General features: G+C 36.1%; 2 protein-coding genes across 4 annotated transcripts in view; one reads left to right on the top strand and one right to left on the bottom strand.

Annotated features, from left to right (window-relative positions):
- Window positions 1-27,819, top strand: part of acad11 (acyl-CoA dehydrogenase family, member 11) — a 96,194-nt gene that overhangs the window by 37,402 nt on the left and 30,973 nt on the right. Inside the window, exon 14 of one of the 2 annotated variants that reach the window (XR_012399087.1) lies at window positions 1,004-1,988. The gene's annotated coding sequence lies outside the window, so the exon portion shown is untranslated. 2 annotated transcript variants of the gene reach the window in all.
- On the bottom strand, window positions 1,428-27,567 carry ackr4b (atypical chemokine receptor 4b). 2 transcript variants are annotated; one of them, XM_073940551.1, is made up of 3 exons: window positions 27,444-27,567; window positions 21,732-21,860; window positions 1,428-4,524 (listed from the first exon to the last, which is right to left on the bottom strand). In XM_073940551.1, exons 1-3 carry the CDS (start codon window positions 27,537-27,539, stop codon window positions 4,456-4,458), a joined length of 294 nt encoding a protein of 97 aa, XP_073796652.1. In that variant the 5' UTR covers window positions 27,540-27,567; the 3' UTR covers window positions 1,428-4,455. The 2 variants fall into 2 exon arrangements, with proteins under 2 accessions (XP_073796652.1, NP_001373522.1); NM_001386593.1 differs by lacking the exon at window positions 1,428-4,524 and having other exon boundaries at window positions 18,228-21,860; window positions 27,444-27,564.

Here is a 27,819-nt window from a genome sequence, read left to right as displayed (position 1 = left end):
AAGTTATACACTAGCAACTTATCGAGGATGACATTTCCTCTTTCGGGTATGATTTTGTGCATAAAAAAGCCAGTATATTATCATTTCGCACGCAAAGTAAAGGATTAACAATAAGCGACTATTTCCTGCCTATGCCTGTGCATTATTCCTGGCCTGGCCAAGTGACTTAATCTATCATCACCATGCCACCGGGCAGACTTTGGCAATGATATGTGGTGGGATGTGCTGCATGGGGGAAGGACACGGAGGTGATTTCTGCTGGTAAGTGACAACTCTGGCAGAACCGCTTCACCTCTGTTTCCAGGCCAGATCAGTAGCTATCTTTCCATCCACCTATTTTTATTCACAATTTGGTTTATCGCATACAAAACGTTTAATAGAAAAAATGCCAAGATAAATTGAAACGTCTATAAAATTATGCACTTAACTGAGAAGATAATTTTTTTATTCAATCAGAAATAAAGTGCATAAACTGATGCTTTTGCTGAACAAAAATATGATGGAAATTTACGAATCATATACTTGCATAATAATTAGGAATTTAAATAATAATATGTTGGACAGACATTTACTGAATAAATACCAGTATGATCATTAAAAAAAGTCATGTGATTTTATTGATAACGTGATGGTAAAAATGGGTGCGATGGACAGCATTGTAAAACATCTAAAATGTTGTTTGACTCTTTCTAAAATATATTTACAGTGGTGGAAAGAGTACTGAAAAATCATACTCAAGTAAAAGAGTCATTACTGGCCCAAACATTTAGTGCAAGTAGAGTAAAAGTATCTGTTGTATATATAACTGAAACCATGAGTAAAAAGTAGCCCTTTTAAACGTACTCAAGAATAGTGAGTAGTTAATATTACGCTGTAAAAAGCTGATGTTTTTACATGTAATGTGTGCCTGTGTGTAAACGTAAAATTCTGTAGTGCATTTAGTTATTAGCCCTTTTCACACATACAGACCTTTTGAGAAAATTACCGGCAATTTTCCAGAGAGGTCTGTATGTGTGAACAGGCCCTTTTGAAAATACCCTTAAATTTGTTCCGGCTATTTTCCGGAAAGAGAAGTTTTAACAGTACTGGTAATTTGCCAGAATGGTGCGCTGTGTGAATGCAAAAGGAAGATTGCCGAAAAGAGCGCGTTCATGTCTAGAATTTGCTGACGTCTACTTTAGCCAATCAGAACACTCACATTCACGTCCGTGCGGTTTATGAGAATAAAATCCTGTGAATATTTTTCCAGACACATTTAGCTGCTAGATATTAGTTAGATAACGTTTCCATGTTCCTTCTTGATGCCAACTGTGTAAAAAATAACGATAAAACGCTTATGATAAGCTGTTGGTTGTTTACCTTCAAGGTCTGACACCGGTGCACGAAAAGCAGCCCGTGAGCGCTAGCACACAAACATATTATGAACATCTCGACATGCGAAAGGGTACCTTCATATGTTCTCATCGAAGTTGTACACAATACTTGTCCATCCGCAGAGTTTGTAATGTAGTCAAATGTTTACAAACACAAGCGCAGCCGTTTAGTGGTCATTTCTGATTAATGAAGTTATAATTTACTGGTATTTTGGTATGGATGTGTGAATGGTCTGTTCCGGGAAAATTCCGTAACGTTCTCGCCTGTGTGAACAGCGTTTTTTTTTATTTGCCGGTAAAGTCATTTCGGAAATTTTCTGTATAATTACCGGTATCACTGTGTGAAAGGGGCTATTGTTTAAGGCCATTTCATGATACAGTCAACATCCATCACACAGTCGACATCCCTCATCTTCTCATCAGTGACATGCAGACTAAACAGCCTCTGGGTCATTGCGTGTATTGATTTTGGACATCTTCTTGAACACTTTTAATGCTTCCAAACAGTTTGTTACATTTATAAATCGCTCATGTCTTGAGGTTGTTCAGTATGATGCAATTAACTTGGTGCGATTTGATTGGAAAGTAATCACAATTTTTTAAATCCCCATAGAGAGAAAAAAAATAAAAATGTACTGAAGTGAAAGTAAAAGTACACTTTTCTAAAACTACTTAGTAAATTACAATTTCTTAGAAAACTACTCACAGTAATTTGGGTATTTGTTATTTGCTGCTTTACACTACTGGTCTTTACCAAAGTCCATCATCATAGTGGTTCAGTATTATTAGTATTATTTATTTATTTATTTTTTACCCAGAGTTGTCTTGAGCGTCTTCACTCCGAAAAAGCATAAGCCAATGTGCGTGTCGACATTGTTTTCTGAGGCGCAAGTTAATTATTATATAAAAAATATATCTCATTTTCCTTTTGATATTTGCCACCAGTTTATCAGGGAGTAATGCTTTTGTTCTGTTTTATTCATTGTTTTTGTTTTTTGTGTTTAAATTAATTCACATGTTGTCCTTTTGGTTTGAACAGTTCTGTACATGTCTCATTTACCAACAAATGACCCAGCATTTTTGATAACTTCATTTTTTTTACAGTAAAATTCAAAAACAAGTAGAAGTTAAAAAAATGTATACCAAAATATAATTTGTGGCACAAATTTGAAGAACTATAATAAATAAAATAGTGTGCAATAAAAAACTCAAAACAGGTTAACAACAATTTAGATTACTTTGAATATTTTTGCTTTAAACAAAAAAGCAGGTCTATATGAGTTTTCCCCAACATCGACAAGCATCTACATGGGATGCTTAATGTACAATTTTTTTTAAATTAATTTTTATTGGGGAAAGTAGCAAATCTGGAATGTTTTGTTATGGCGAAGCAATTTTTTAATGCTGTGCTCAAACACTGCAAAATTGGCCCACTTATGCATGTACACAGCTGTTCATGTTGGGTATTATAAATATGAATACTGTATGTGGGACAAAGACACACACAGTGGTAAGCCAGATCTCATCTGTACCGGACTTACCATTATTTGGAGCAAAGCTATTTTTGCTTATGTCCATTAATCCTATTTCAAGATATTCAGAATTTGTATCACTGTTTATGAAACCTGCTATGAGCCTTTCAGAAAAAAAAAATAGGCTATGTTCATTTCAAATTAGAATTAGTAGAGTGGCGATGACTATATATTTACATGTTGTTTTGTCTAGTCAGCAGGGAGCCACAGTTGAAGGGCTCACCATGAAGTATGGGCAGTCTGACTTCCAGTTTTAAGTAATTCAGTCATCATGATATCACTGAACATACATCCAGTTCTTTTTGTGTTAAAATTATTGCTGATGACCCAACTCTTAGCCTATTGAGTGATAGCAGCTGAAGCCAGCACTCGCGTTACAGTCTGTGTGGACCGAGGACATGTTTATCATACAGTTACTGATAAAAAAATTAATTCAGGCTAGTGTTTCTTTCTGGGCTGCAGTGAATAGCATCCTGTGCTTTTCCGGTTAAGAAGAGTGCTATGACCTTTTTCCAGTCCTCTTGTGTGGTAATTTTTTCAAAAGTTATATAAACATGCTTCTATGTCATCGTGTTCATTGAGCTTGATGAGGAATTGGTGAGCCATCTTATTGTACTTGGAAAGTTGGGTTGGGGCTACCAATACATCTGTTACTGCTGTACCACCTGTTTTTCCCTTGCCTCGCAAGTTGTTCCATGAACTGCTGCTAGCAGATCATTATTTTTATAAGTCACTGGATAATTTCCTTTGTAATTGAAGAGAGAGAACAGTGTTCTGCAGAAAAAAGGAAGCAAATTACTTATGTCAGTGTGTGTCATTTCCAGGCACTCTTCATTTGCCTGTATTATCTAACTTTGTGTCATGGAGAGAGAATATAAAGAGAAATATGGGGTTTCATTCACCATAGGTTTGAGCAGTATGGCAAATAGTTTTAATAACTACAATCCATTCTTGTGACATATTTTAGATATTTTAAATAACTCAATGATTATAGCCATTTACTTTTATCCAGAGTGATTTACAAATTCGGAGCATAGAGGTAATCAAATCGACAAAGTAGCTAATATATGTTAATGATGATGATGAAGCCTTTATTTGTCACATTCACTTTTACATGTAGCAAATTCTGACCCCCGACCATACACAAACAACACACATTTCAGGGGAAACAGGATAGAAGAGAGGTATCTTTGAGAAAGAGGACATAAGATACATTTGGGAAGAGATAGGCAGAAAAAAAATCTCTCAGACTGTCCTTGAAGAAAAAAAAGCTGAGCAACCAGCACATAAACACATAGACAGACATAACATCACAACAGGGGATGTGGATATAGTCAGATGAAGGCGATAGCATTCTGGTCCTGCAGCCAGTGGGTGCTGGTCATAGACCTATCTACCCACACTGGTGGGTGAAAGCACACAAAGGCATGGGATGCGGGGTAAGGTAGTGATTGTCTATCTGTAGCTGCGTACATGTGTGTGCGTGTGTGTGTAAGCCTGCAGAGTCTCAACAGGTGTCCTTGGAACAGGGAGTAATTCAGACCGTCTCCTTATCTTGTTCTCCGGGGTAAGTTGTTTGTCTCCAGCCAAGGCCGTCTGGCAGGAAAGTCACAGGAAAGCTGAAAGAGAAGAAAAGTTTTTTTCAAAATTTGCTAAATATCCAGTTCTGTCCAAATCTCATTGCAAAGCCACTAGTTTCAGCCCAATGTTTTCTAATTTGCGCTCTATAAACGTCTGGTTTGTAGCACTGACCACTTTCATCAATTGTCAATACCCCAAGACCCGACCCAAGCTCATAAGCAGAAACATTGTTTTGAAAGATCTGAATAGATAGATATCTTCAATATCCTCCAGGGACCAGAGCGGCCAGGCACACAACGCACCACTTCACCCACCCATCCATTATGGATCTAGCTGCAAAGGTCCCCGCAGGACAGTTGATTTCTCCTGAACCCAGACTTGTTGTCGAGAAGATGGTCTCAATTGCCTTCAGAGACCAGTTGATCAAATACATAAATTCCTTAATTGTTTGGAGAGCAGGGCAAAGATAGCCTTAGAGCTGGAATGACACAAGACAAGAGGAGCTAGCCAGGAGAGATATGGGAGGGATTGGAAAAAAGTGTGGCCACCTTCTTCGAGAGCCAAAGAAAAAAATATTGTGCCTGTCTAACATTATTGTTTCATTTAAATTAGAGAATTTTAAGAAACAGCTTAAGACAGTGTGCGTGTGTGTATGTCTTTAGCTGTTTCTTAAAACTGGCTGCAGACTTGGGATGCTGCTTGAGTCAAATTGGGGAGGTCATTCCACCAGCAGCAAACAGTTAAGGTAAATGTAAATGTTTGGGATGACATTAAAAAATGTGCAGTTTACTTAGAGAATACAAGCTTCTGGAGGGGCAAGTCTGAATCAGTAAATTTAGCTTTTGGGAGTTTCTGGCAGCCAATGCAAATTGATGATCAAAGGTATGATGTGCACGTTTTTGAGGTTTGATAGGACTGGAAGTCAAATCTGTGTTAGTCTAATCTGTGTTCAGTTCTGTGTTTGTCTAATCAGTTTGATTAAAAATGTCAAGAGTATTTTAAGCTCCTTTTATTGATTATCTGCTTGTATGCTTTTAGTTTAAGGCATTAGATTCCTAAATATGCACAGGCAGTTTTCTTTAAATGCAAAAACAAATCTTTCTTGACTGTTTTATAAGTAGCTAAGACCTAAAACAAGCTCACACACATTCATAGAGTTTATAGAGAAAAGTAAAGGAAGAAAAATAAGAGTTTGAGAGAGTGGAATGATCTAAAAACCTTGGCTTTTGTAAAACCTAACCAAGCAAACCAATAATTAAATTTTCAATAATCATTAATAACCATTCTCATCGCTATACTCTGGATTAGTTTCATAGGTTTGATAGGACTGGAAGGCCTGCAAAGAGACCACTGAAATAGTCCAGGCAGAACAGAGCAGGAACATCCTAAAGCTGCACAGGGTGAATTTGCGTGTGAATGTGGTGAAGTTCTGCAGTTGGTCAATCAAAACTCCAAGGTTTCTGGTTGTCCTGTGAGGGAGGTATGGTTGATGTTGCTAGTTGTATGGAGAAGTTTAATTAAATGTTAAGTTGTCAGATCCACAAGCAATTCAGTTTTTACTGATTCTTTTTTTTTATATATAGAATTGGATACACATGTAGGGCTCTATTTCAACGGTCCATGCGCAGAATGCGAAACGCAGGGCACAAACGCTTTCAGGGCGTGCCAGAACGCATTTTTGCTATTTTGAGGATGGAAAATCTGCTTTGCGCCGTGGCGCATGGTCTAAAAGGGTTGAGTTTATTTTTTTAATGAGTTATAGGTGTGTTTTGAGAACAAACCAATTAGAGTCTCATCTCCCATTCCCTTTAAGAGTCAGCTGCGTCGCGCCAAGAGCGCATTCGCTATTTACAGTACGCATAGTTAGTCTAAGTGGAAAAAATTAGCATTTCACTAGCAAACAGTTAACAGTTAAGAGTTTGTTTTTTTACAGAAAACTGTTAAACAGAGCATCTACTGCGTGATAATGAGAGATAATCTATCTACTTTCACATTCGCTCTTGGATAGGGAAACCTTTATGCACAGACATCAATTAGTCTATAAATAAATAATTGCGTTTGTTTACGCAAATAGTAGTTTAAAAACTATTTCTAAATTCAGTTCTAATTTTCAGCAAACGAATAAATGAACAATATTAACGAAGTGTGCTCAAAAACCTGAGTTATATCCTAAAACACATGCTGTGCCCCATATGGTCTAAATCCTGACAGGTGGGTAAATCTAAGCTTGTTTTTATTAAAACAAATATGAATATGGATATAATAAATAATACTGCTAATAATAATAACATTATACAAAACAAAATTGTTATGAATGAACTGAAAAAGCCTCCCGAGATGAAGAAGACATAAAAGCATTGATTTTTCAAATGTATGTAGGCTAGAAAATAATATGTTTTTTAATATTTTAATTCTTTATATTTATATCCTATATCCATTCTTATTATATCCTATATGTATCCTTAATATTTAAATTTTTTCGTATGTAAAGATATTTGCCTATTGCTCTCTTGTGCGTATTTGAGGCGCCGGAGTTTAGACCGGGTTAGTTTTGGTCTAATCAAAAATCTATTATAGTTTCTCAAAATAGCAACGCGCCAGCAGTCCGCCTCAAAATGCCTTCCTTTTTAGACCAGAATGCCTATGCGCGCACAAATGAGTGCTAATGTATTTGCTATTTAAACAGCGAAGTGCAACGCCTCAAAACGACTCTTGCGCCAAGCTGAAACTACCAAAAGACTACTGCGCCGTGCCTTGCGCCACATTGCGCCGGGTGTATATAGGGCCCAAAATGTTAGTTGTTTGATATTTAAATAAAGTATGTGTATTAAGTCTGACCTTTTTAGACATACTATCTTCTATTGGAGATGAACAGCCTGTTTTGGGTCCTAATTCTACTTTCCATTTGTTATTATTACATAAAATCAGTGTTAAAGCAATGCCAGATCATTATCTAGTCTCTTGTAGTCACTTGAAGTGCATGAAGACCTGGTGGCAAAACCAGTTCCTCCTTATAAATATGACAGAACATTGATTTCTTCATTTCCCCTATGCTCTGGTTTCCCCCACGGTTCAAAGTTATGTATGGATTGGGTAAACAAAATTGGCCTAAATGTATGTGTGAATGAGAGTTTCCCAGTATTGGGTTGTGGCTGAAAGGGCATCCGCTGTGTAAAACATATGCTGGAATAGTTGGTGGTTCATTCCACTGTGGCTAACCCTGACAAATAAGGGACTAAACTAAAGCAAAACGAATGAATCAATGACAAATATCTGTGGCTCTTTGCAAGGTGGTGTGCTGTGAACTATCATTACTATAGCAGCTATTCACACCTGACAGGACAAAGGCTTGCATAATCCAGTGCTTGTTGAATAGACAGTAGTAGTTAATTCCAAATACAGATATTGTTTTCCAAAACATTGTTATAAAAACATTTAATATTTAACCCTCTGTGGTCTGAGAGTGTTGTAGGGGCTGTTCTGATGTGTCCTGACATTTAGACCTTTTTCAGTTGCTTATAAACAAATAAGTGGCTAAAGTCCAACACTACTGGAAAAATAATAACTCCAGTAAAAAATAATAATTCCAAAAAACACATAACATATTTGCTCACAGGACTTTTAATAACTGGAGTTTGTACCCTATATTGTTTTTTTTAATTAATGTGAAAATCATCTTGTTTATGTGCTTACAGAAAACAATATGTTGATTTATATTTTCAAGACACTTAAAGAGGCATTATGACTGTTGGCGAGGACACCTGAGCTCTCATTATTAATGCAGTAATTCACACCTGATAACAAAAATGCCAGCATTATGTGCAGACTAATAGTTATGTGACTGAGGCCTCGTTTTCACTAGAAAGTTTTAGTCTTAAAACACGTACGTTTTGCAACAGTTACACCATCCTTCACACTACACTGGAGTTTTCGAGCGCTGAAAACAGAGCTTTTTGAAAATGCTGGAGAGATTGTTTTGAGTCGGGGCTGCAAACGTTCGCCTCTCTGATTGGTTTTTTTTCCTTAATTTTTAGTAGCCTACACAAAGTTCAGTCTTGCATCCTCTCCTTGTAAGTTCAGAATTTGAAAGTTTGATATGGAAAACAAACTCAGAGGACACGTCAGGTAAATCTTTAAAGGGAACAATGTACTTTATAACCTCATTCTCAGGTTACATCTTAACAATAAAATGAAAACATGATATAAGGAACTGCCTATTTTTATTTTGATATTAGTAACTTAACAGACATTAAAAATGTTGAGTTATCATGTACAATAGCTACATATTTATATGACCGTCATCTTTACTGTATGCATATTTATAACAAAACGGAGCCTATAACATCACTGCCTCCGTTCATTTTTATTGAAAATACGAAACATACCCTATTTTTCTGAATAGCAGTTTTAATAATGAATAATGGTTATAATAAAAGTATAATGTACAGTATGTTTATAAATTATAGGAAATAAATACAAGCAATCAGTCACATGTGCAGAATCAGTGTACGTGGTTACATCGTTTAATATATTAACTTATCTCAGTGGTCAGCCAAAACTCGTAATAGATTCAAAAGACAAAACTTAGGCAATATGTCGTTAGATAAAGACAACAAGATGTATTAAATATCTCGTTTTACAAATATAGTGAGATTACATCCAGCGGAAGATCCTTGATGAACAGTCAGATGTGCTCAGCTCTTATTGGGGTAGATATGCTCAAAGTATGCGCTGACTGCCCGGAGCTCAGTCGCAATCATACGCTGCAGTGCGTGCCAGAGTGTGTGTGTGGTCACGTGATGTGCGTTTTCAGTGGTATAGTGTGGATGAAGAGCTGCTCAGAAACGCTAGGTGAAACGCCAGTGTGGAAGCGGATCGTTTTTATTTTAAAAAGCCGTTTTAAAACTAAATTGTATTAGTGTAAACGGGGCCTGAGGGAAGAGGAGGAAGACAAAATAAGCTATTAAATTTTCTGTTTTCAGTTTATTGAGAATATATTTGGCTATCACACAAATAACTTAAGATTCACTTTCGAGTACAGTTAAAAATGCACATACAAGGGTTGGATATTGAACCTGCACTAGCCAATTTAGTGTTTGAAGATTTATAGGCAAGGCAAGTTTATTTATATAGCACATTTCATACACAGTGGCAATTCAAAGTGCTTTACATAAACGGGAATAAAAGAGACAAATATAAATTAAGCAAAAACAAATAATATAAAAACAGATGAAAACAGCGTAAAGACAGTTTTTCCATATTCCAAAACACTGGTGTATCATATTTTCTCATTTTACTCTTAGACTTCCCCATTCTGGTGATCACCCCCCTCTGTAGACTTTTTGGTACTTATCGGGTCAAGCTAAGGGCGTACTCAAACTATGTACAGTTGCCTCGAACCGGGGCAAAGCAATCTTGTCCCACCTCCCGTTTCCCCCGACGGCCCGCACTCGCATTACAATCGGGCCTGGGCACGCTTACATCATCGATGCTTTTCAGTAAGGGCTCAGCACAGTCGAGATTTCCCTAGTTATATCACTTTAGTCCTTAGGGATGCAGTGAAACGCAGTTATACTTCGCTGAACAGATCAGCCACTTTTGACGCTCATAAACAATCATAAAGCCCTCGTGCTGCAGGAATAAGGAGGTTTGCTGAATGTGCGCAGCTGTTGTGCAGTGAGGGGTTTGCGTATATAATAAACTACGGCAGTTTGCGTTCACTGATATGTAAGAATGAATAATAAATCCATATGAAACAGTCCTTTAAAAGTCAAGTCTCGCTTTCAGTTTCGAAGCCCAAGCAAACCCGATTCAGTGCACTTAATCTTCTCAAACGATCAAGGAAACAGGCCTGGGCACGGTATGGATAGCATAGTGTGAGTAGGCCCTAAATTTGACCAGCCTGATGGCCATTTATCATAGATTGCAAATTCTAACAATACGAGCAGAGTGTACAGGTTTAATTAGCAGATTAACAAACTAAATCAAAATGTCTAACAGGAAGTTTCAAGACAATGAAGAAAATTTTTGCTAAAATTATTTACATACAACTTTTTGCTGCTACAATAGTTTTTAAGCACTATCAGGGCATGGTGTAGATGCATATCATGTTTTGTATTGCTACGTCAATATGTTAGCAAAATATAGCATTTTTTAAAAGTAAAAACCAAAATATAAAAATTTGTTATGAAGTTTTTCCTAACTTAATTCTATGTATTCTGACTTGTACCTGGTCAACCAGACTTTTTTTTTGCTGGTTGCACAAATATTTTTGTTCTCCACTCATCAGTTTCTCTCTTCTTGTTATTGTTTCTGAATGATTAACTTTCCAAAGATTATAGACATCAACTCAGGCTTATGAGCAAAATTTAACCAGACATCTGTTGTCTTTAGCCTGGTCTTCTCTTTTCTTCTTTGTTCATTTGTCTAGACTTTATTGTTAGCTTCTTCTAGATCCATGAAGTGAATGTGAATGCTAAATTAGCTGCCCTTTCAGTGTTTATTCTCTCTCTTTCTCCCCGCATTTTTTGATTTTCTCTTCTTGCCACTCTTCTCTTTTGGAATAAGCAATTTCCTTCAGTGGCTTCCAGGCCTGTTGTGAAATTTGTGCATATATCAGATGGTCTTGGGCTTTATTTTTCACAGTTGTTTTTACCCCTTCATGCTTGTGCTCGCTGGCTTCCGGACTATTGGAGTCCCTGAAAAGAACAGGGCTATGGAGCTTTGTGTCTTAGTAATTTTCCATGTGTGTGCTGAAGCCAAAGTCGTGACTCAGAGGGTGAGGACAGTGCGGTTCTTTTGATAGTGGAGTTACTGTTTACTTAAAAGAAGGAAAGAAGGGAAAAAGAGAGGGGCTGATGACCTAGAGAGTCGCAGAGTTAAACAGAAAGACGCAATGCATTTACCATGTGAAATAGTTTGTGTTACTAAAATAAAATCTAAATTAAGGCTTTGAATGTTCAATGTAATAAAAATTAATTTCTGATTTAATTGGGAATTAATTATTTGTTGCATTCATTTGTATTTATTTAAATGAATTTATTAAGGGTGTCATGATCCTCTAAATCCTCGATTAGATTACATTTTCGATTCTAAAGTCACGGTTCGATTTGATTTTCGATTATGATTAATTAATTAATTAATTAATTAATAACAAATTAATTATTTGTAGCCTACCGTTTAAACTACCTGACCTGCATGATATTTGTTTTACCCACAAACAAATCACACAGTAAATGAATAAAGGCAAGTTGCACACATATTTACCACCTGTCAATCACTTTTTCTGCGGGACTCGTGAATAGGCAGGGATCTGTGTCGTTATAATGGCGTCAGTAAAAAAGGTGCACAACCAACAGGAACCAGCCAACAGTATCTGAGGTGTTCCCCAAAATGACTAAGTACAAGTGAGTGAAAGAGTGACCTGCTGTCTCGAGCACATGACTGTGTGTGCGTCTATGTGTGTGGTCACGTGATGTGCATTTTCAGCGGTAGTGAGGAAGAAGGGCTGCTCAGAAATACTACACGCCACTGTGGATGTCAAATCGTTGTCGTTCTAAAATGTCATTTAAAAACAAAAGCAGGTCGCACACCAGAAGCGCCGCTCGGTGCCATGCATTTTAGAATTCTAAATATAGGTTTCTATCAGGATACACACACCGGCGCCACAAGTTGGCGGCGCCCGGCCACGGCTCAGGATGCAGTTCATTTTTCAGCCGCGCCACAGAGCGCCATCTGATTAGTTTCATGTTAAATATCATTCGAATGTGCGCGTCTGGTGTGTGATACTTTAAACTGTCATGTGCTCGCCGTGTCGCGGCACCGAGCGGCGCTTCTGGTGTGCGACCTGCTAAAGACATATTAGTGTAAACAGGGCTTGAATGTGTACTTTTCGCGAGCGGATTCGCAACGGGGGCGGGGCGAAGGATCGCGATGCCGGTGTTGTCTATCGGACGAACCCTAATATGTACATCGCAGAGCTATCAAATTGTGTTTTTTTTTGTCGACAACACGAATGTTATCAACATAACTCACTGGAAATCCAAAATGCTTCCACACTGGGGACTTCATTGAAAGAGGAGAGGATTTAAGCTCTGTCGATGGGTCTCCTGCGTCTGTAGTTCAACAAGCATTTCAACAAGCGTGTTTTTTCCCTCTTGGCAAGCCAAGCTGACGTGACATAGGGGCATGGCAGCATCATCGATTCTATTTTTTGATTCAATAATCGAAATTGAGCATAAATTTCGATCGATTTCGATTTAAAATCAAAATCGTGACACAGGTATGTCCATAAATATTTGGACATCGACACAATTCTAACATTTTCAGCTTTAATTCGAGGGTATTTACAACAGTTTGCATATGTGCTTCCCACTTGTTAAGAGTCCAAAAGTAATTGGACAGAATAATAAACATAAATCATACTTTCAGTTTTTAATACTTGGTTGCAAATCCTTTGCAGTGAATTATAGCCCTTTCATTCCTGGTCGTGCTCTGCCAGGCCTCTACAGCAACTATCCTCAGTTCCTGCTTGTTCTTGGGGGTTTTTCCCTTCAATTTTGGTCTTCAGCAAATGAAATGCATGCTCAATCAGATTCAGGTCAGGTAATTGACTTGGCCATTGCATAACATTCCACTTCTTTCCCTTTAAAACCTCTTCGGCTGCTTTTGCAGTATGCTTTAGGTCATTCTCCATCTGCACTGTAGCACTGTCCAATGAGTTCTAAAGTATTTGGCTTAATATGAGCAGAAAATATTGCGTAAAACATTTCAGAATTCATCCTACTGTTTTTGTCAGCAGTCACATCATCAATAAATACAAGAAAACCAGTTCATAAAGCCATGGATGCCCACGCCATGACACTACCACCATGCTTCACTGCTTAGGATGATGAGCAGTTCCTTTCCTTCTCCATACTCTTCTCTTCCCATCACTCTGGTACAAGTTGATCTTGATCATATCTGTCCATAGGATGTTGTTCCAGCACTGTGAAGACTTTTTTAGAACTCTAATCTAGCCTTGCTGTTTTTGAGGGTCACCAATGGTTTACCTCCTGTGGTGAACCCTCTGTATTCACTCTGGTGTAGTCTTCTCTTGATTGTTGACTCTCGCTGAGAGTGTTCTTCATCTGGCCATCGTATGTGAACCGTTTTTCTTCACCAGTCAAAGAATTCTTTGGTCGTCCACCACAGTTGTTTTCCATGGTCTTCCGGGTCTTTTGGTGTTGCTAATCTCACTGGTGCATTCTTTCTTTTTAAAAATGTTCCAAACTGTTGTTTTGGCCATGCCTGATGTTTTTGCTATTTCTCTGATGGGTTTGTTTTCAGCCTAATGATAGCTTGCTTGACTGAAAGTGACAGCTCTTTGGATCTCATCTTGAGAGTTGACAGTAACAGATTCCAGTGCAAATCGCACACTTGAAATGAACTTCGGACCTTTTATCTGCTCATTGTAATTGAGATGATGATAAATTTACACACTGGCCATGGAACAGCTTCAAAGCCAATTGTCCAATTACGCTTGGACCCTTAACAAGTGGGAGGCACATATGCAAACTGTTGTAATTCCTACAGCGTTCACCTGTTTTGGATGCCCTCAAATTAAAGCTGACAGTCTGCAGTTAAAGCACATATTGTCTGTTTAATTTCAAATGGATTTTGTTGGTATATTTAGCCAAAAATGTTAGAATTGTGTCGATGTCCTATTTTTTATGGATCTAACTGTATGTATGTATGTTAGATGTAAGTAGACTAAAATTTAACTCTTTTTGGAGTGAATGCCAGGTGTTACGTTTGGAGAAAACCAGACAAGACTAGTCATGATAAGGGAAAGATGAATGCAGCAATGTACAGAGATGTACAAAAAACCTGCTTCAGAGTTGACCTCAGACAAGGTCAACGGTTCATCCACCAGCAGGACCCAAAGCACACCGCCAAAATATCAATGGAGTGGCTTCACAACAACTCTGTGAATGTCCTTGAGTGGCCAAGCCAGAGCCCAGACCTGTTGAACATCTCATTGAACATCCCTGGAGAGATCTGAAAATGGCTGTACACCATCACTTTTCATCCAACCTGATAGAGCTGGAGAGGTACTGCGAAGAAGAATGGGCAAAAATTTCCAAAGACGAGTGAGCCAAGCTTAAGGCATCATATTAAAAAAGACTTGAGACTGTAATTGCTGCCAAAGGTGCATCAACAAAGTACCGAGCAAAGGCTGTCATTATGGGGTATTGTGTGTAGAATTTTGAGGAAATACAAGAATTTAATCCCTCTTGGAATAAGGCTGTAGCATAAAAAATATTACAAAGGTACCAGCTGTACTCCTTACTTCAAAAGCAGAGGACCATTTTTGAGTGCGTAAATCTTGCAGGCTCTTAATGTTTTATTACATCCCATACAAGATGTTACTTTTAGCCCACACTAGTGTCTGAACACCCACTCACAAAAGGAGAAATCTGGTCATTTGTGGTAAACATTTTGCCATTATAGTCAGTAACAGTTTTTAAGCACGCTATGAATTTCCTGCCTCTCTAAAGCAGTTTCCCACTTCTGATATTTGCTTTGAAATAAGTTTTGTAATAATTGTTGTAATAAGTGGTTGTTCTCTTTTATAATAACCAAAGCTTTCCAATTGCTCTTTTAATCTTTCGTTTTTTTTTCTTTTATAGTCATTTATCTCTTTATGACATGCAAAAATTTATTAGCTTTTTTAACAACAACAACAAAATCTGACTTTTCCCAGTTTTTCATTATCTGCTGATTACATCCACTCTTTTCTAATTTCGCTGCTAACCAGGGCCAGTAGGGGTGTGAACCTACACTGGTCTCATAGTTGGGTTCGGTTAGGAATATTATGTTGTAGATTTGGTACAATTCAAAATCTTAATGCATTACAGTGAAGGAAACATTACCTCACGGACAGCCTAATGGCCCACACAAAAAGAGAGAGGTGAAGCTTCACTTTTTAAGTAGTTAGAGCATTTTAATTACTGGACATCAAAGAAGCAATTAATTTTGACATCCCCAAGGGCCAGTATGTCAATTTTGAAGTCAAACTGATTTTGGCTTTTGGTTACTTTACTATCTTAACCCAGGATGTGCATGTTGTATGGGCCCTTTTCACAAGACTGTTACAATGTGTCATCATAATCTTAAATCGTTGAATATTTTTAATATTTTGATAAAAAAAGTATGAACTTTTATGTGCATTCATGAATGTATTACTGTATATAATCTTTGCATCAAATTACAAAAATGAACTACCAATTTTGTGAGGTGTTCCTAATGCAGTGTCTATAGAGCTGAGAATACATTTGATGTTATTCTCTCCTTTGGCTGCTGTTATCAATCTCGCACAATTTTTTTTTCTCTTTTCTGAAAGTCTTTATAACACCATCGTGGAGTTTTACTTTCATTAGTTCAGCAAATAGGGTTATAAAAAAATATTTGTTGTACTCTCCCATTTAACGTGCTCTAAGTTTACCCAGCTATGCCACCTTTCGCTATTGAGAAACTCGGAAAGAGTCAATTGTCTATTGTATGTTCTACTGTATGCTGAAGCCCAAATGAAAAAGTTGTTAACTGTGTCAACGGTCATCTATATTTGCAGCTAATGTTGTAAAAAGAGTTGCCCACTAATCGTTGACAAACTGTTAGTTGCCAACAACAAGTAAAATATTACTAATTGCCTAGTCGCAAATCTTTTTTTTTTTCTTGCATGATACTGTATATTGACATAAATCACACTACTCAAGACATGTTGTGTGGTAACAGGACATGTAAATGCTCACTTATCATTTATAAATGAACTTTACATGGCTAGAAAATAAGTGTCTGTGCAGTGTGGAAGTTGAACAGTAAGTGTGTGAACCTGTACTCTCACGGTTCAGTTTGTTTAGGATTATCATGTCATTAATTTAGTTTAGTTCAATTTGATATCACACTGAATTCACAATGTTTTCCATATACATTTTTTAATTTAATTCACAAGAATACAATTTTGTCTTTTTAATACAAGAGTCAGATATATGAACTAAATCTTTAATACAAGCCAGAAATGGAGACCACACGGCCAAGCCTGTGTATTTCACACTTTTCAAATAATTCCTGGCTATGTGATGGAAATTTTGACACGTAAGCATGCTTTATGTTTTCTTGTGCACACATGATTTTTTTTTCTGTGCTCAAGAGAAACATATGTTGTGCACATGAGTCTTTTTTTTCAGTGATCCATACGTTTCCTCAGTTAAAAAAATATTGTTTTCATCACTTATTTATATTTCCTATTTGCTTACCACATATCATCTGCACTATCACAATATCTTTCCTTTAAATTACAAACTCTTTTTCGATATCTACTGTGACATCAATCCTGTGTATGAAGCACAGAGTTAAATGCAAATGCAACTTTTGTTTTGTAGCTTATGTAACTCCATGGAAAATAAATGTACATTTATGTAAAATGTATATATATTAGTTATCTATGGGTTGTTGACATGGCATTGCATTCTTACTGTCACACATGGCAAAGATGCATTTAATTATGTCATTTATTGTAGTAAATAGTTAAAAATTATAGGTGGGCATAGATTATTTTTGTAATCTAGATTAATCTCACTGCAATCTTGGAATTAATACAGAATAATCTAGATTAAAATGGCTCATTTGAGTTCTGCCAAAGGCAGTCAAAATATGAGTGCTACCCAAATAATAAGTCTTTGAGAACTGGTTTCTCAAGCCAGGTGGAGCATTAGACCAGGGGTTCATCTCCGGTTTCCAAAATGCATCACAAACTGCTTGATAAACTGTTCTACTATGATAACTGGTGATGAAAATAAATTATGTTCAATAAGATGTACTTTATTCAGTTAAACATGAATGAGAAAATGAGTAATTTTTTTATTACCTTAATCCGACGAAACTCATAACTGAACTAAACAGAAATGGAATTATTTAAATGAAATAATTTATTTAATTTAAATTATTTTAAATAATTTAAATAATTTTAAATAATTTGCAAACACCAGAAACACTGCATACTGCACTGCACATCTCCACACATACCGTGTTGTTAGGACACGTGGTTACAATGTAACCTGGCTACCTAATGTTTACGTTTGTAATATTTATATTATTTGCTAATTAATAACCGCATTTGGAACTCTGAATCTGCTTGTCATTTTGGAGGCTGCTGCTGTCCACCAGAGGTTGTATTTCAGTCACAGACGCATGCTTTTAGAGCCTTTCTGAATGAATAAAGGATTTAATCAATGAAATATGCTGTTTTCCACCAAGGTAACCCGGAATGCTGAAATATAATTGGCTAAAGTGGCATTAGGCTGGTTAAATAAACCAAAACAAAGACTAATTAGAATATCTGACTTTAGCATTGTTTTTCAGATGAACAAGAATTTTCACTGGGCATGTTTCTTAAATATCGGCAAACATGTGTTTTTTATGCTTTAGAAGAGTCATAAACTTACATACAGCACCTTTAACCTTTTTTTAAAACCACTATAAAAATAAGTTTTGTTGTCCTTTTGTGTGACATGCTATTTTTTGAAAATGTCAGACAAGTCGATATTATTTAGAATTTCATATAAAATAATAGCACTGTATGAAGATATGTGTTCAAAAACTTTTTCAAGCTAATAAAAAAGCTAATTTAAAGCAAATTTTGTCATGTCATACCATGGGACATTTCTAAAGTACAATTCAGTTAAAACATTAAACACCAAAGTACACAAATATAATACATTTATTTACCTCAAAAATAAAAAATAAAAGAGTGGTTTACAAATAACACAAAATATTTTTTACTGCATATTTGCCAACTACCCATATATTACTTCACTATACACTTTCTATACATTGTCAGTTTAATAACTACTTGCACACAATCTATCACTTTTGTATGCGCTGATTGTGGCAACTCTTTGTAATTAAAACACTGTTATTTGTTAGCAGAGAACATTAGTTGTAACCAAAGTATTTAATAAATAAACATTCTGCAGAAATTTCATTAGCATTTTCTTAACACAGATTCCATGCATTTATACTGATATTCACCATGCTTTGATCTCTAGATATATACTAAAAGACCACAAAGACATTGTGGGCAGCATAAAGTTTCTTATAATGCAGGATGGTTGTTGGTTCAAGTTCCTGTTTTACCAGGAGGTCCTATGAAATCAATCTAGGGCCATTTATACTTGCAAAATAAAATAACGTTTTGCAAACAAAAAAATAAAGAATTGAGCAATAAATAAATAAAAAAATGAATAAATGCAAATTTCTAAAAAGCGAAAATAAATATCTGAGAATTAAAAATTATTTTTGCTAACAAAAATAAAGAACTGCAAAGGAAAAAAATAAGTTTTGAGAAATAAAAATTAAATTTGCAAACCAAAAAAGAACTGCATTTGCATTAAAAAAACTATAGATTTTCAAAACATTTTTTATATCATTGCCTTTACAAAACCCATCCAGTCAATTGCAGTGCTCATTTAGATTTGCTTTTTAGTCAACTGTGAGTTTGTGATGCTGTTTTCACTTAGCATTTTACATTTCTGCGCATTTTACTTTGTGGCTCTGATTTGACAAGGGGGCAGTGTCAAAATTTAGGAACTTCTCTCGTGTGCCTCTGCTCAGCCATGCTTCTGCTTTTTCTTCTTTCAAAGTTTTTTGGTGGTTGGCAAGTAAATGATGACCTCACTTTAATGGAGGCAGGTCTGGGGCCACCATAAATGGCCAAGTTCGATTGACTCCACCCTCTTGTCAAATCAGGGCCACATAGTGAAAAGTGCAGAAACGTGAAGTGCAAAGTGAAAACAGCATTACAAACTCACTATTGACTAAAAGGCAAATCAAAATGAGCATCGCAATTGACTGGACAGGTTTTTGTAAAGGCAATGCTACAAAAATAAAACCCAATAAGTTAAGGTAACTCAAACCGTTTGAGGAAACTGATTGCAACAAACCGTTTAAGTTCAAAATCTAATCCTAATGAGAACGGCGAAGTTAATTCATTTGAGTAAATGAAGCAAATTGAGCACAGTAAAACAGTTTGAGGAAACTGATTGCAACAAACCATTTGAATTAAAAAAAAAGGATTCTACATGAGTACTGTGAACTTACTCAATTAAATAGCTCATCACTTCAACTTAAATTAACTCATTACCTTCAACAGAGAAGAGTTCAAAACTCTTGATGAGTAGAATAAATTTTCACTCAATTTTGAGTTAACTACACTCTTTTCATTTGATAAAATGATAAAATGTTGGGTTTTACAGTGTATAATTTTTTTTCATAATTGTAGTTATTTATTTATTTTTTTTGCATTGCGTGAGTTTATTTATTTTTTGCAGTTCTTTTTTGTTTGCAACTTTCATTTTTATTTCTGAAAACTGAATTTTCCCTTTGCATTTTATTTTTGTTAACAAAATAAATTTTTATTTCTCAAAAATTATTTTTCGCTTTGGGATTTTTGGAGATTTGCATTTATTTATTTATTTTTAGCTCAAAACTTTATTTTTTGTTAGCAAAACTTTATTTTATTTAGCAAAAATATATGGCCCTAGATTGACTCCAAAGACGTATTTCTTTGTGGAGTATGCATGGTCTCCCCATGCCTGCTTGGTTTTCCTTTGCGTGCGCTGGTTTACCCAGCTGTCCAAAAACGTGCGATATAGCTGAATTAGAAAAAAATAAATAAAATAAAAAATTGTCCATTGTGTGTGAATAGGAGTTGTGAGTGTGGGAGAGTGTGTGGAGGTTGCAGCTAGAAGGGCATCCGCTGTGTAAAACAATTGCCAGACTAATTAGCGATTCATTCCGCTTTGGCCACCCTTGATAATAGCAGGAAATTGAGTAAGTGAGTGAGTGAGTAAGAGTGAGCTCAAGTACAAATTATATACACTTTGTTGAGTACTTTCATATTAAGGTTAAGAATAATGTACCTGCAGCTCTAGAATAAATGGCTAAATAAACGGAAGAAAAATTGAATATAAGCCTTGGAGAGAAATACTGTGATAAGACACAAGAACAAAGATGAAACTCTCTAGTGTGTGTTGTGCGCCTGTTTTTGCACTGGCTGTCAAATAGCGTTTATAATGAAAGGTTATGTATTTGGCATACAAACATTCTAATACTTTGAACTTAATGAGCGTTATACATGACTGCGTATGTTGGTGTTTTTATGCACATGTTTTGCATGTCATATGGTAAATGTGCTTGTGTCTTCATTGCCTGAAGAAGAGTTAGTGTGAGTTTGTGTGGCTGACTTCAGGGAGATCTCAATGGCCGGCTGCTCGTTGCCATGGCGGTACCCTCTTCCAGTCTGGCTCCAATGCTTGGCAAGTTTTATAATGTGCATTTTGAAGGACGATCCGATAAAGACGTAGAGCACAGGATTCAGGCAGCAATGCGTAAGGGCCAGACTCTCTGTGATTTGATTTGCCAGGTCCAGATTTTTGCTAACGTCACATTCTGTCACTAAAATATAGATCACATCTAGGGTTTTGATCAGTTTTACCACGTTATAAGGTAGCTGGGTCAACAGAAACACTCCTACTACTGCTATCAACACCCGAAATGCCCGCCATCTTCTCCCACCATGTACTCCTGCAGTAGCTGCCTGGCTTAACGCAACTCCAACCCGGCAGTAGCAAAACATCATGACCAGGAAAGGCAGAATAAAGCTTAGAGACACTTCCAGAATTTCCAGAGTTGCCTTAGCTGCCCTTGCCATGCTATGTGGGTAAACTGCCCGACAAGTGTATCGTTCGCTAGAATGCTGAACCCTCACCGTATAGAATACCATATCTGGCAACCCTAGCACAATGGCAATCCCCCAAACCACGAGGCACATGATTATCCTGTGCTTGCGGCTGTTATTCCTGGCTGGGGTATGGGCAGAGCCTTTGGCTAATGCACGATACCGGTCTATGCTAATACACGAAAGTAGCAGCATACTGCAGCTAAAGTTGGTGGTGTAGAGTGCTGAGGTTATCTTGCAGGCAGCTGTGCCGATCTGCCAGCCGTTCACTGCATCTGCAGCCCAGAAGGGCAGCGTGAAGAGCAGGAGTAGGTCTGCAAAGGCCAGGTTAAGAATGAAGACATCTGTTAGGGTCCGTAAGCGCTTGTGGGAAAGGTAAATGAAAACAACCAATGAATTTCCGGCCAGGCCCAGAACCAGTGCTAATGTGTAGATGACTGGCAAGAAGACCCCAGCAAAGGACCGAACCTCTTGTTTGTCGCAAACTGTGTGGAGGTCTCCAAAATAATCTTCATCATAGGCACTGTCGTTGGAATCATTGTCATGATCGTGGTATTGGTAGTCATGTTCATATTCCAAGAGGACGCCCATCGTTATCTAAAGAGAAAGGGAGAGAGTACACAAAGTGTATAAAATGAAAATGGTTGGTGATATTAACGTCTCGTTTGTGGCACATTAGTATATGTGAGGGGGCAAACTTTTCAAGATGGGTGATGACTATGGCGACCATTTTGAAGTCGGCCACCTTGGATCCAACTTTTGATTTTTCAATAAGAAGAGGGTCATTTGACACAACAAACTTATTGGGAATTTCACAAGATAAACAATGTTGTGCTTGGTATTAACGTAACTTTATTCTTACATGAGTTATTTACAAGTTTTTGACCACTTATAAAATGTGTTCAATGTGCTGCCCATTGTGTTGGATTGTCAATGCAATCCTCTTCTCCCACTCTTCACAAACTGATAGCAACACCGCAGGAGAAATGCCAGCACAGGCTTCCAGTATCTGTAGTTTCAGGTGCTGCACATCTTGTATCTTCACACCATAGACATTCTTCATCAGTGGAAACCTCAGGGCCACTGGATATTTGAAATTGCTCCATGATGATGTGTTTCCCTCTTTATGCACTGAAGCTAGCACATTCTCTAAGTTTTCTCAGCAAGATGGTGAACCACCACATTATGGGTGTCAGGTCCGAGTATTCCAAGATCAACAGTTTCCTGAAAAGTGGATTGGTCATCGTGGGCCAGTTGAATGGCCCCAAGGTCTCCCGATCTGACCCCCTTAGACTTTTATCTTTGGGGTCATCTAAAGGCAAATGTCTATGGTGTGAAACTACGAATACTGGAAGCCTGTGCTGGCATTTCTCCTGTGGTGTTGCTATCAGTGTGTGATGAGTGGGTTGTATTGACAATCCAACACATTGGGCAGGACATTGAACACATTTTATAAGTGGTCACGTTAAAACCTAGCACACTATTATTTTTCTTGTGAAATTCTCAATATGTTTGATGGGTCAAATGACCCTCTTCCTCTTTCAAAATGGCCACCATGGTCACCACCCATCTCCCATCGAAAAGTTTGCTCCCTCACGTATACTAATGTGCCACAAACAGGATGTTAATATTACCAACCATTGCCATTTTATTAAGGTGTATTGATATAAATGGCCCACCCTGTATATACAGTTTAAGTCAGAATTATTAGCCCTCTTTGATTTTTTTTTTCTTCTTTTTAAAAATAATTTCCAAATGATGTTTAACCGAGCAAGGTAATTTTCACAGTATGTCTGATAGTATTTTTTTCCTCTGGAAAAAAGTCTTATTTGTTTTATTTTCAGCTAAAATAAAAGCAGTTTTTAATTTTTAAACACCATTTTAGGGACAAAATTATTAGCCCCTTTTAGCTATAGTTTTAATAGTCTACAGAACCAACCATCATTGTACAATAACTTGCCTAATTACCCTAACCTGCCTAGTTAACCTAATTAACCTAGTTAAGCCTTTAATTGTCACTTTAAGCTGTATAAAAGTGTCTTGAAAAATATGTAGTAAAATATAATTTACTGTCATCATGGCAAAGATAAAATAAATCCATTATTAGAAATGAGTTATAAAAATTTTTATGTTTAGAAATGAGTTTAAAAAAAATCTTCTCTCCGTTAAACAGAAATTGGGGAAAAAATAAACAAGCGGCTTATTGAATCAGGGGGGCTAATAATTCTGACCTCAACTGTATATGAGGGTTTAGAATTTTTGATAATTGTTAGAAACAGACGAGGAATCTAAAAGCAGAAGGAGTGAAACATTTTCATGTAAATTATATATTTTTTTCTGCAATTTGGCTATAGTAAATGATAAGCACTTTTGTTAGGCTGACTCTGAAACATTCTGTGCTTTACTTACAAGAGTCTTAAACTCATTGTCTGGCAATTTCACTCACTGGCAATTTGTAAGAGGGCCATTTTCACATTCAGTCACACAGCTGCTGAAATATATATTTGCTATTATATGGCCATATATTTGACACATACTCTGCAATTTTCCACAAAGTATGGAGGATAAACTAGTTTTTCATGTAGCTGATCATAAATTCTGTCTTTTTTAATGAAAAAAAGGCCAAAAAGTTTTAGCAAGCCTATAGCTTGACATAAATTTGACAGGTGCTCTGCGCTAGAAATGCACAATATTTTTTTTAAGAACAAAAATGATGTTATATTCAAATTCAATTAACATTAATGTTTAATTCAACCAGCTTAAATGAGTTTTACAAATGCATATAGTTGTGGTTATACAAATCTTAAAACACACAATAAAAATCTGTTGAGACACAATATTTTTGTTATTTGTTACAATTTTTGTTAGCATTATGTGTCAGCTTTCCCAGAGGTGGGTTGCAGCTGGAAGGGTAAACGTGCTAGCTAAGTTGGCGGTTCATATAAAGGGACTAAGCTGAAAATTAAATGAATGAATGAATGAATTATGTGTTAGCTATAAAGAACAAGCAGGAAATGGCACATAAGCCGGCAGTTTGAGACCCCTGACTTACAACATATATATATATATATATATATATATATATATATATATATATATATATATATATATATATATATATAGACAAGTGCAATTCTTTTTTTTCTTTTAAAGACAAGTGCTCATGTAATTGTATATGCCTGGTTTGATGATCAATGTACACTACCGGTCAAAAGTTTGAGGGATGTTTTAAAATAATCTTATCCTGCTCACCAAGGCTGCATTTATTTAATCAAAAATACTGTACAAATTCTAAATGTGTGACTAATACTGTTCAAAAGTAGTTTACAGTTTAATTTAATAATTTATTCCAGTGATTTTAAAGATTATATTTCAACTTCAATGCTCCAGTCTTCAGAGTCATTTGATCCTTTAAAAATCAATTTAATATCAATAATAATTATTCCTATTACTATTATTATTATATTATTATTAATGGTAATAGTAATAAAAGCAATAATGACCTAACTAATAATTTCATTTGAAACTACATACAATAAGAAAGCAGTTTTTTAAATTGTAATAGATATTTAATAATTTAACATTTTTTTTTAATATTTAATAAATTCCACCTTTATGACCAGAATGAATAGAAAAAAAAAAAAAAACTGACCCCAAACTTTTGGTCGGTAGTGTATTTTTTTTTTATGTCCAGGGATCAATGCACCTAATAAAAATAGCAAGCACTTCATTAATTAGTGCTACTGCTGAAAAGTTTTCTCAGTGTAAGTAAAATAATAAAATGAATAAATAGAGATCAAACTATTCATGTATGTTTTCAAATAGAATCACTTTAAACATCCTTTAAAATGTAACTACTTCAACTTCAAATGGGCTCTTTCATTCTTTTCTAAATACATTTTTCAAAATGTTTTATTTTAAAACCTTAAAAAATGTAATATTGTTTGTTAAATTTATCTTCTATATATTGTAAAATGTTGTTTAGGGACATATAATTTTATTGTCAGATCAATAAAAGTCTATAATGAACATCATAATGATGTTAAACTGATTACATATTATATGTATGTGCTGGCTTTATATTCTAAAGCACTATTTAATTTGATCTTCATCTCAATTTGTCAGGTTAGCTTTGTTTTGACTTTCTCATCCATTTTTCTGCAGCAAAAATCACCCTTCTAATTTCTTCCATACCGTCATTCCTGCTCAGAGCTTGAGGTCATACACAGCACAGGAGGAATCGACATTTGACTAAAACTCCTTGCACGTCTGTGTGTCTGGCTAGCAATATCCAAGCAGTTTGCTATTCTGTTATTCATTTCTACATACAGTATACAGTAGCTCATGAAAGCATATAAATAATGGTGTATGTGGAGCTTTGTTGCACTTGAGCTTTGAACATCTTGTAAATAAATTAGCTTGTATGAACTGGTGGAGAGTTTATTTAACCTTGAGCTCTTTCAGGTCTTAGAAACGCTCTCGGTTTGGCTGATTATGCCAGAACTACAAATGCATGACTTTTACCAGCTGCTCGTCTGGGGTTGCACAAAACACTGAATATACCTGCCAATGTGTTAGACACATGCCATTTAAATAGCAGTGCTGGGTGGAGTACATCATGTGTATCTTGGTGATAAGGAAATCACATGTTGTCAAATGAATAGTTTCATCTTATCCCATGCTTTTTGCAGGTGTTATTTATTAATTCTATTAAATTTTTAATTATATATTCATTGTTTTAAGATGACCGTAGCTATTCACATGAAGTGGCAGGGGAAGTGGGGGATTGAAATGGTATGACAGTCAGGATTTGAAATCAGGATGTTTGCATCATCGTTGCATTTATATGTCAGGCTAATCTCTTAAATTCACCACACTGTAAAACCCAGCAGTCAACTTTATCAAATGAAATGAGTGTAGCCAACTTGTACTGGAAGTTAATTCTACTCATTTGAAAAGGGTTTTGAACTCAGTGTTAAAGGTAATAGGTTATTTAAATACCTCATTACTTCGACTTAAATGGAGTAAGTTCACAGTACTCATATAGATTAGTTTTTTTAGCTCAAATGGCTTGTCGCAATCAGTTTTCTCAAAAAGTTTAAGTTGCCTTAACTAATTGGGTTTTACAGAACTCAGTTGGTTTGAGTTCTTAAATTGCTTAAATTGCTTTATTTACTCAAACAGATTCGTTTTTGAACTTAAATGGTTTGTTGCAATCGGTTTCCTCAAATATTTTGAGTTACCTTAACCTTTTGCGTTTTACAGTGCAGAGAAAATTAGTACAGCACCCTAAACTGTGCACAGTCTGTGTTTGGTATGTTAAATATCATCTTGTGGATTTATTTTCTGCTCTAATGTACCTTTTATTGGAGATGCAAAACTGTACTAAACATATAAACTTCTTATGGTAACCATTTACAAGTTGACCACAAAAGCATTTTTATAACTAGTTACAAGCATTCATTTGCATTAGCACATATTTGAGAATTTGAGAAAATATCAAATGTTGGCATGTAGTTTGCAAATGTTGCAGTTGAACACATGACATATTTAGCGTTAATTCAGTATTATTAATCACGTGAAATAGGTGATCTATTGTTCTTATTCTTTAATCCACAACGGCGTTTCTGTTGTTGTGTTGTATTATCTATTTTGGAGCTTGGTGTATGTTACTCTTTTGTTTATCCTGTCAGTTTATCAAAACACAGGTAAACTCTCATTCCATTGTGCTTACTCACTTGCATAGAGAAACAAGTTGCAAACACATCTTTCACAGCCGGGTTTTATAATGTGTTGCCAAAATCTAAAATGGTCTGTCACTGTTTATTTTGAACTTTACCTTCCTAGTCATAAACCATTTTGAGTGATCAGGACCTTGCCTTGATTTACATGACAGCAAACTTCAAGTTGAATACATCACATGTTTAAAAAGTCTGAAAACTGACATCTAAATCACACTAAATTTCAGTTACCATAACTCAACATCTGTTGTACCTTTTGTTGAGTGTTTTTGTTTGAAGTATTCTTAATTCTGTTTACTAATGGCTGTTCTCTACAATCACTCTCACGATTGTCGCCTCTGTTGTTGTTACATTTAAGCAGTCATATTAAAACCTTTCATTTTGAGCAGCCAGCAGGTTTAATTGGAATTTAACTGTGAAATTCAGCTGTGTTTCTTACCTGTTTGTGATGTGACACTCCGTTCAGGAAAGAGCTGTCTGCAGTCCAGAGAAGTGAAGCACTCTGTTGGTTATTGCCGCTGGGGCAAGAGGACATTCAGGGGTGTGTGTTTGTGTGTGCGTGCGTGCGTCAGAGGAAGAGATTTAGAAGGAGAGCATTAGGCAAAAGAAAGAATGTTCACCTCCAGCAGAAACTGAATTTTTGAAATTCCAGTATATTGTGTTAATTGTGCGATATAATAATGGATGAGAGCTCTTATATTTAAAAAGATCGCTTTTTTACTACTTTTAGCAGAGTTTGTTCAGGTGCTGGAAATCCTTGAAAATGCTTGATTTTAAGTTTTGGAAAGTGATTTTGGACAAACTGCTTGAAACTG

This window comes from Danio rerio, chromosome 24, assembly GCF_049306965.1.
Source record: "Danio rerio strain Tuebingen ecotype United States chromosome 24, GRCz12tu, whole genome shotgun sequence".
NCBI classification, from domain to species: Eukaryota; Metazoa; Chordata; class Actinopteri; order Cypriniformes; family Danionidae; genus Danio; species Danio rerio.
The sequence above is the reverse complement of the archived record's forward strand: the minus strand, read 5'-3'. Positions and strand labels throughout refer to the sequence as shown.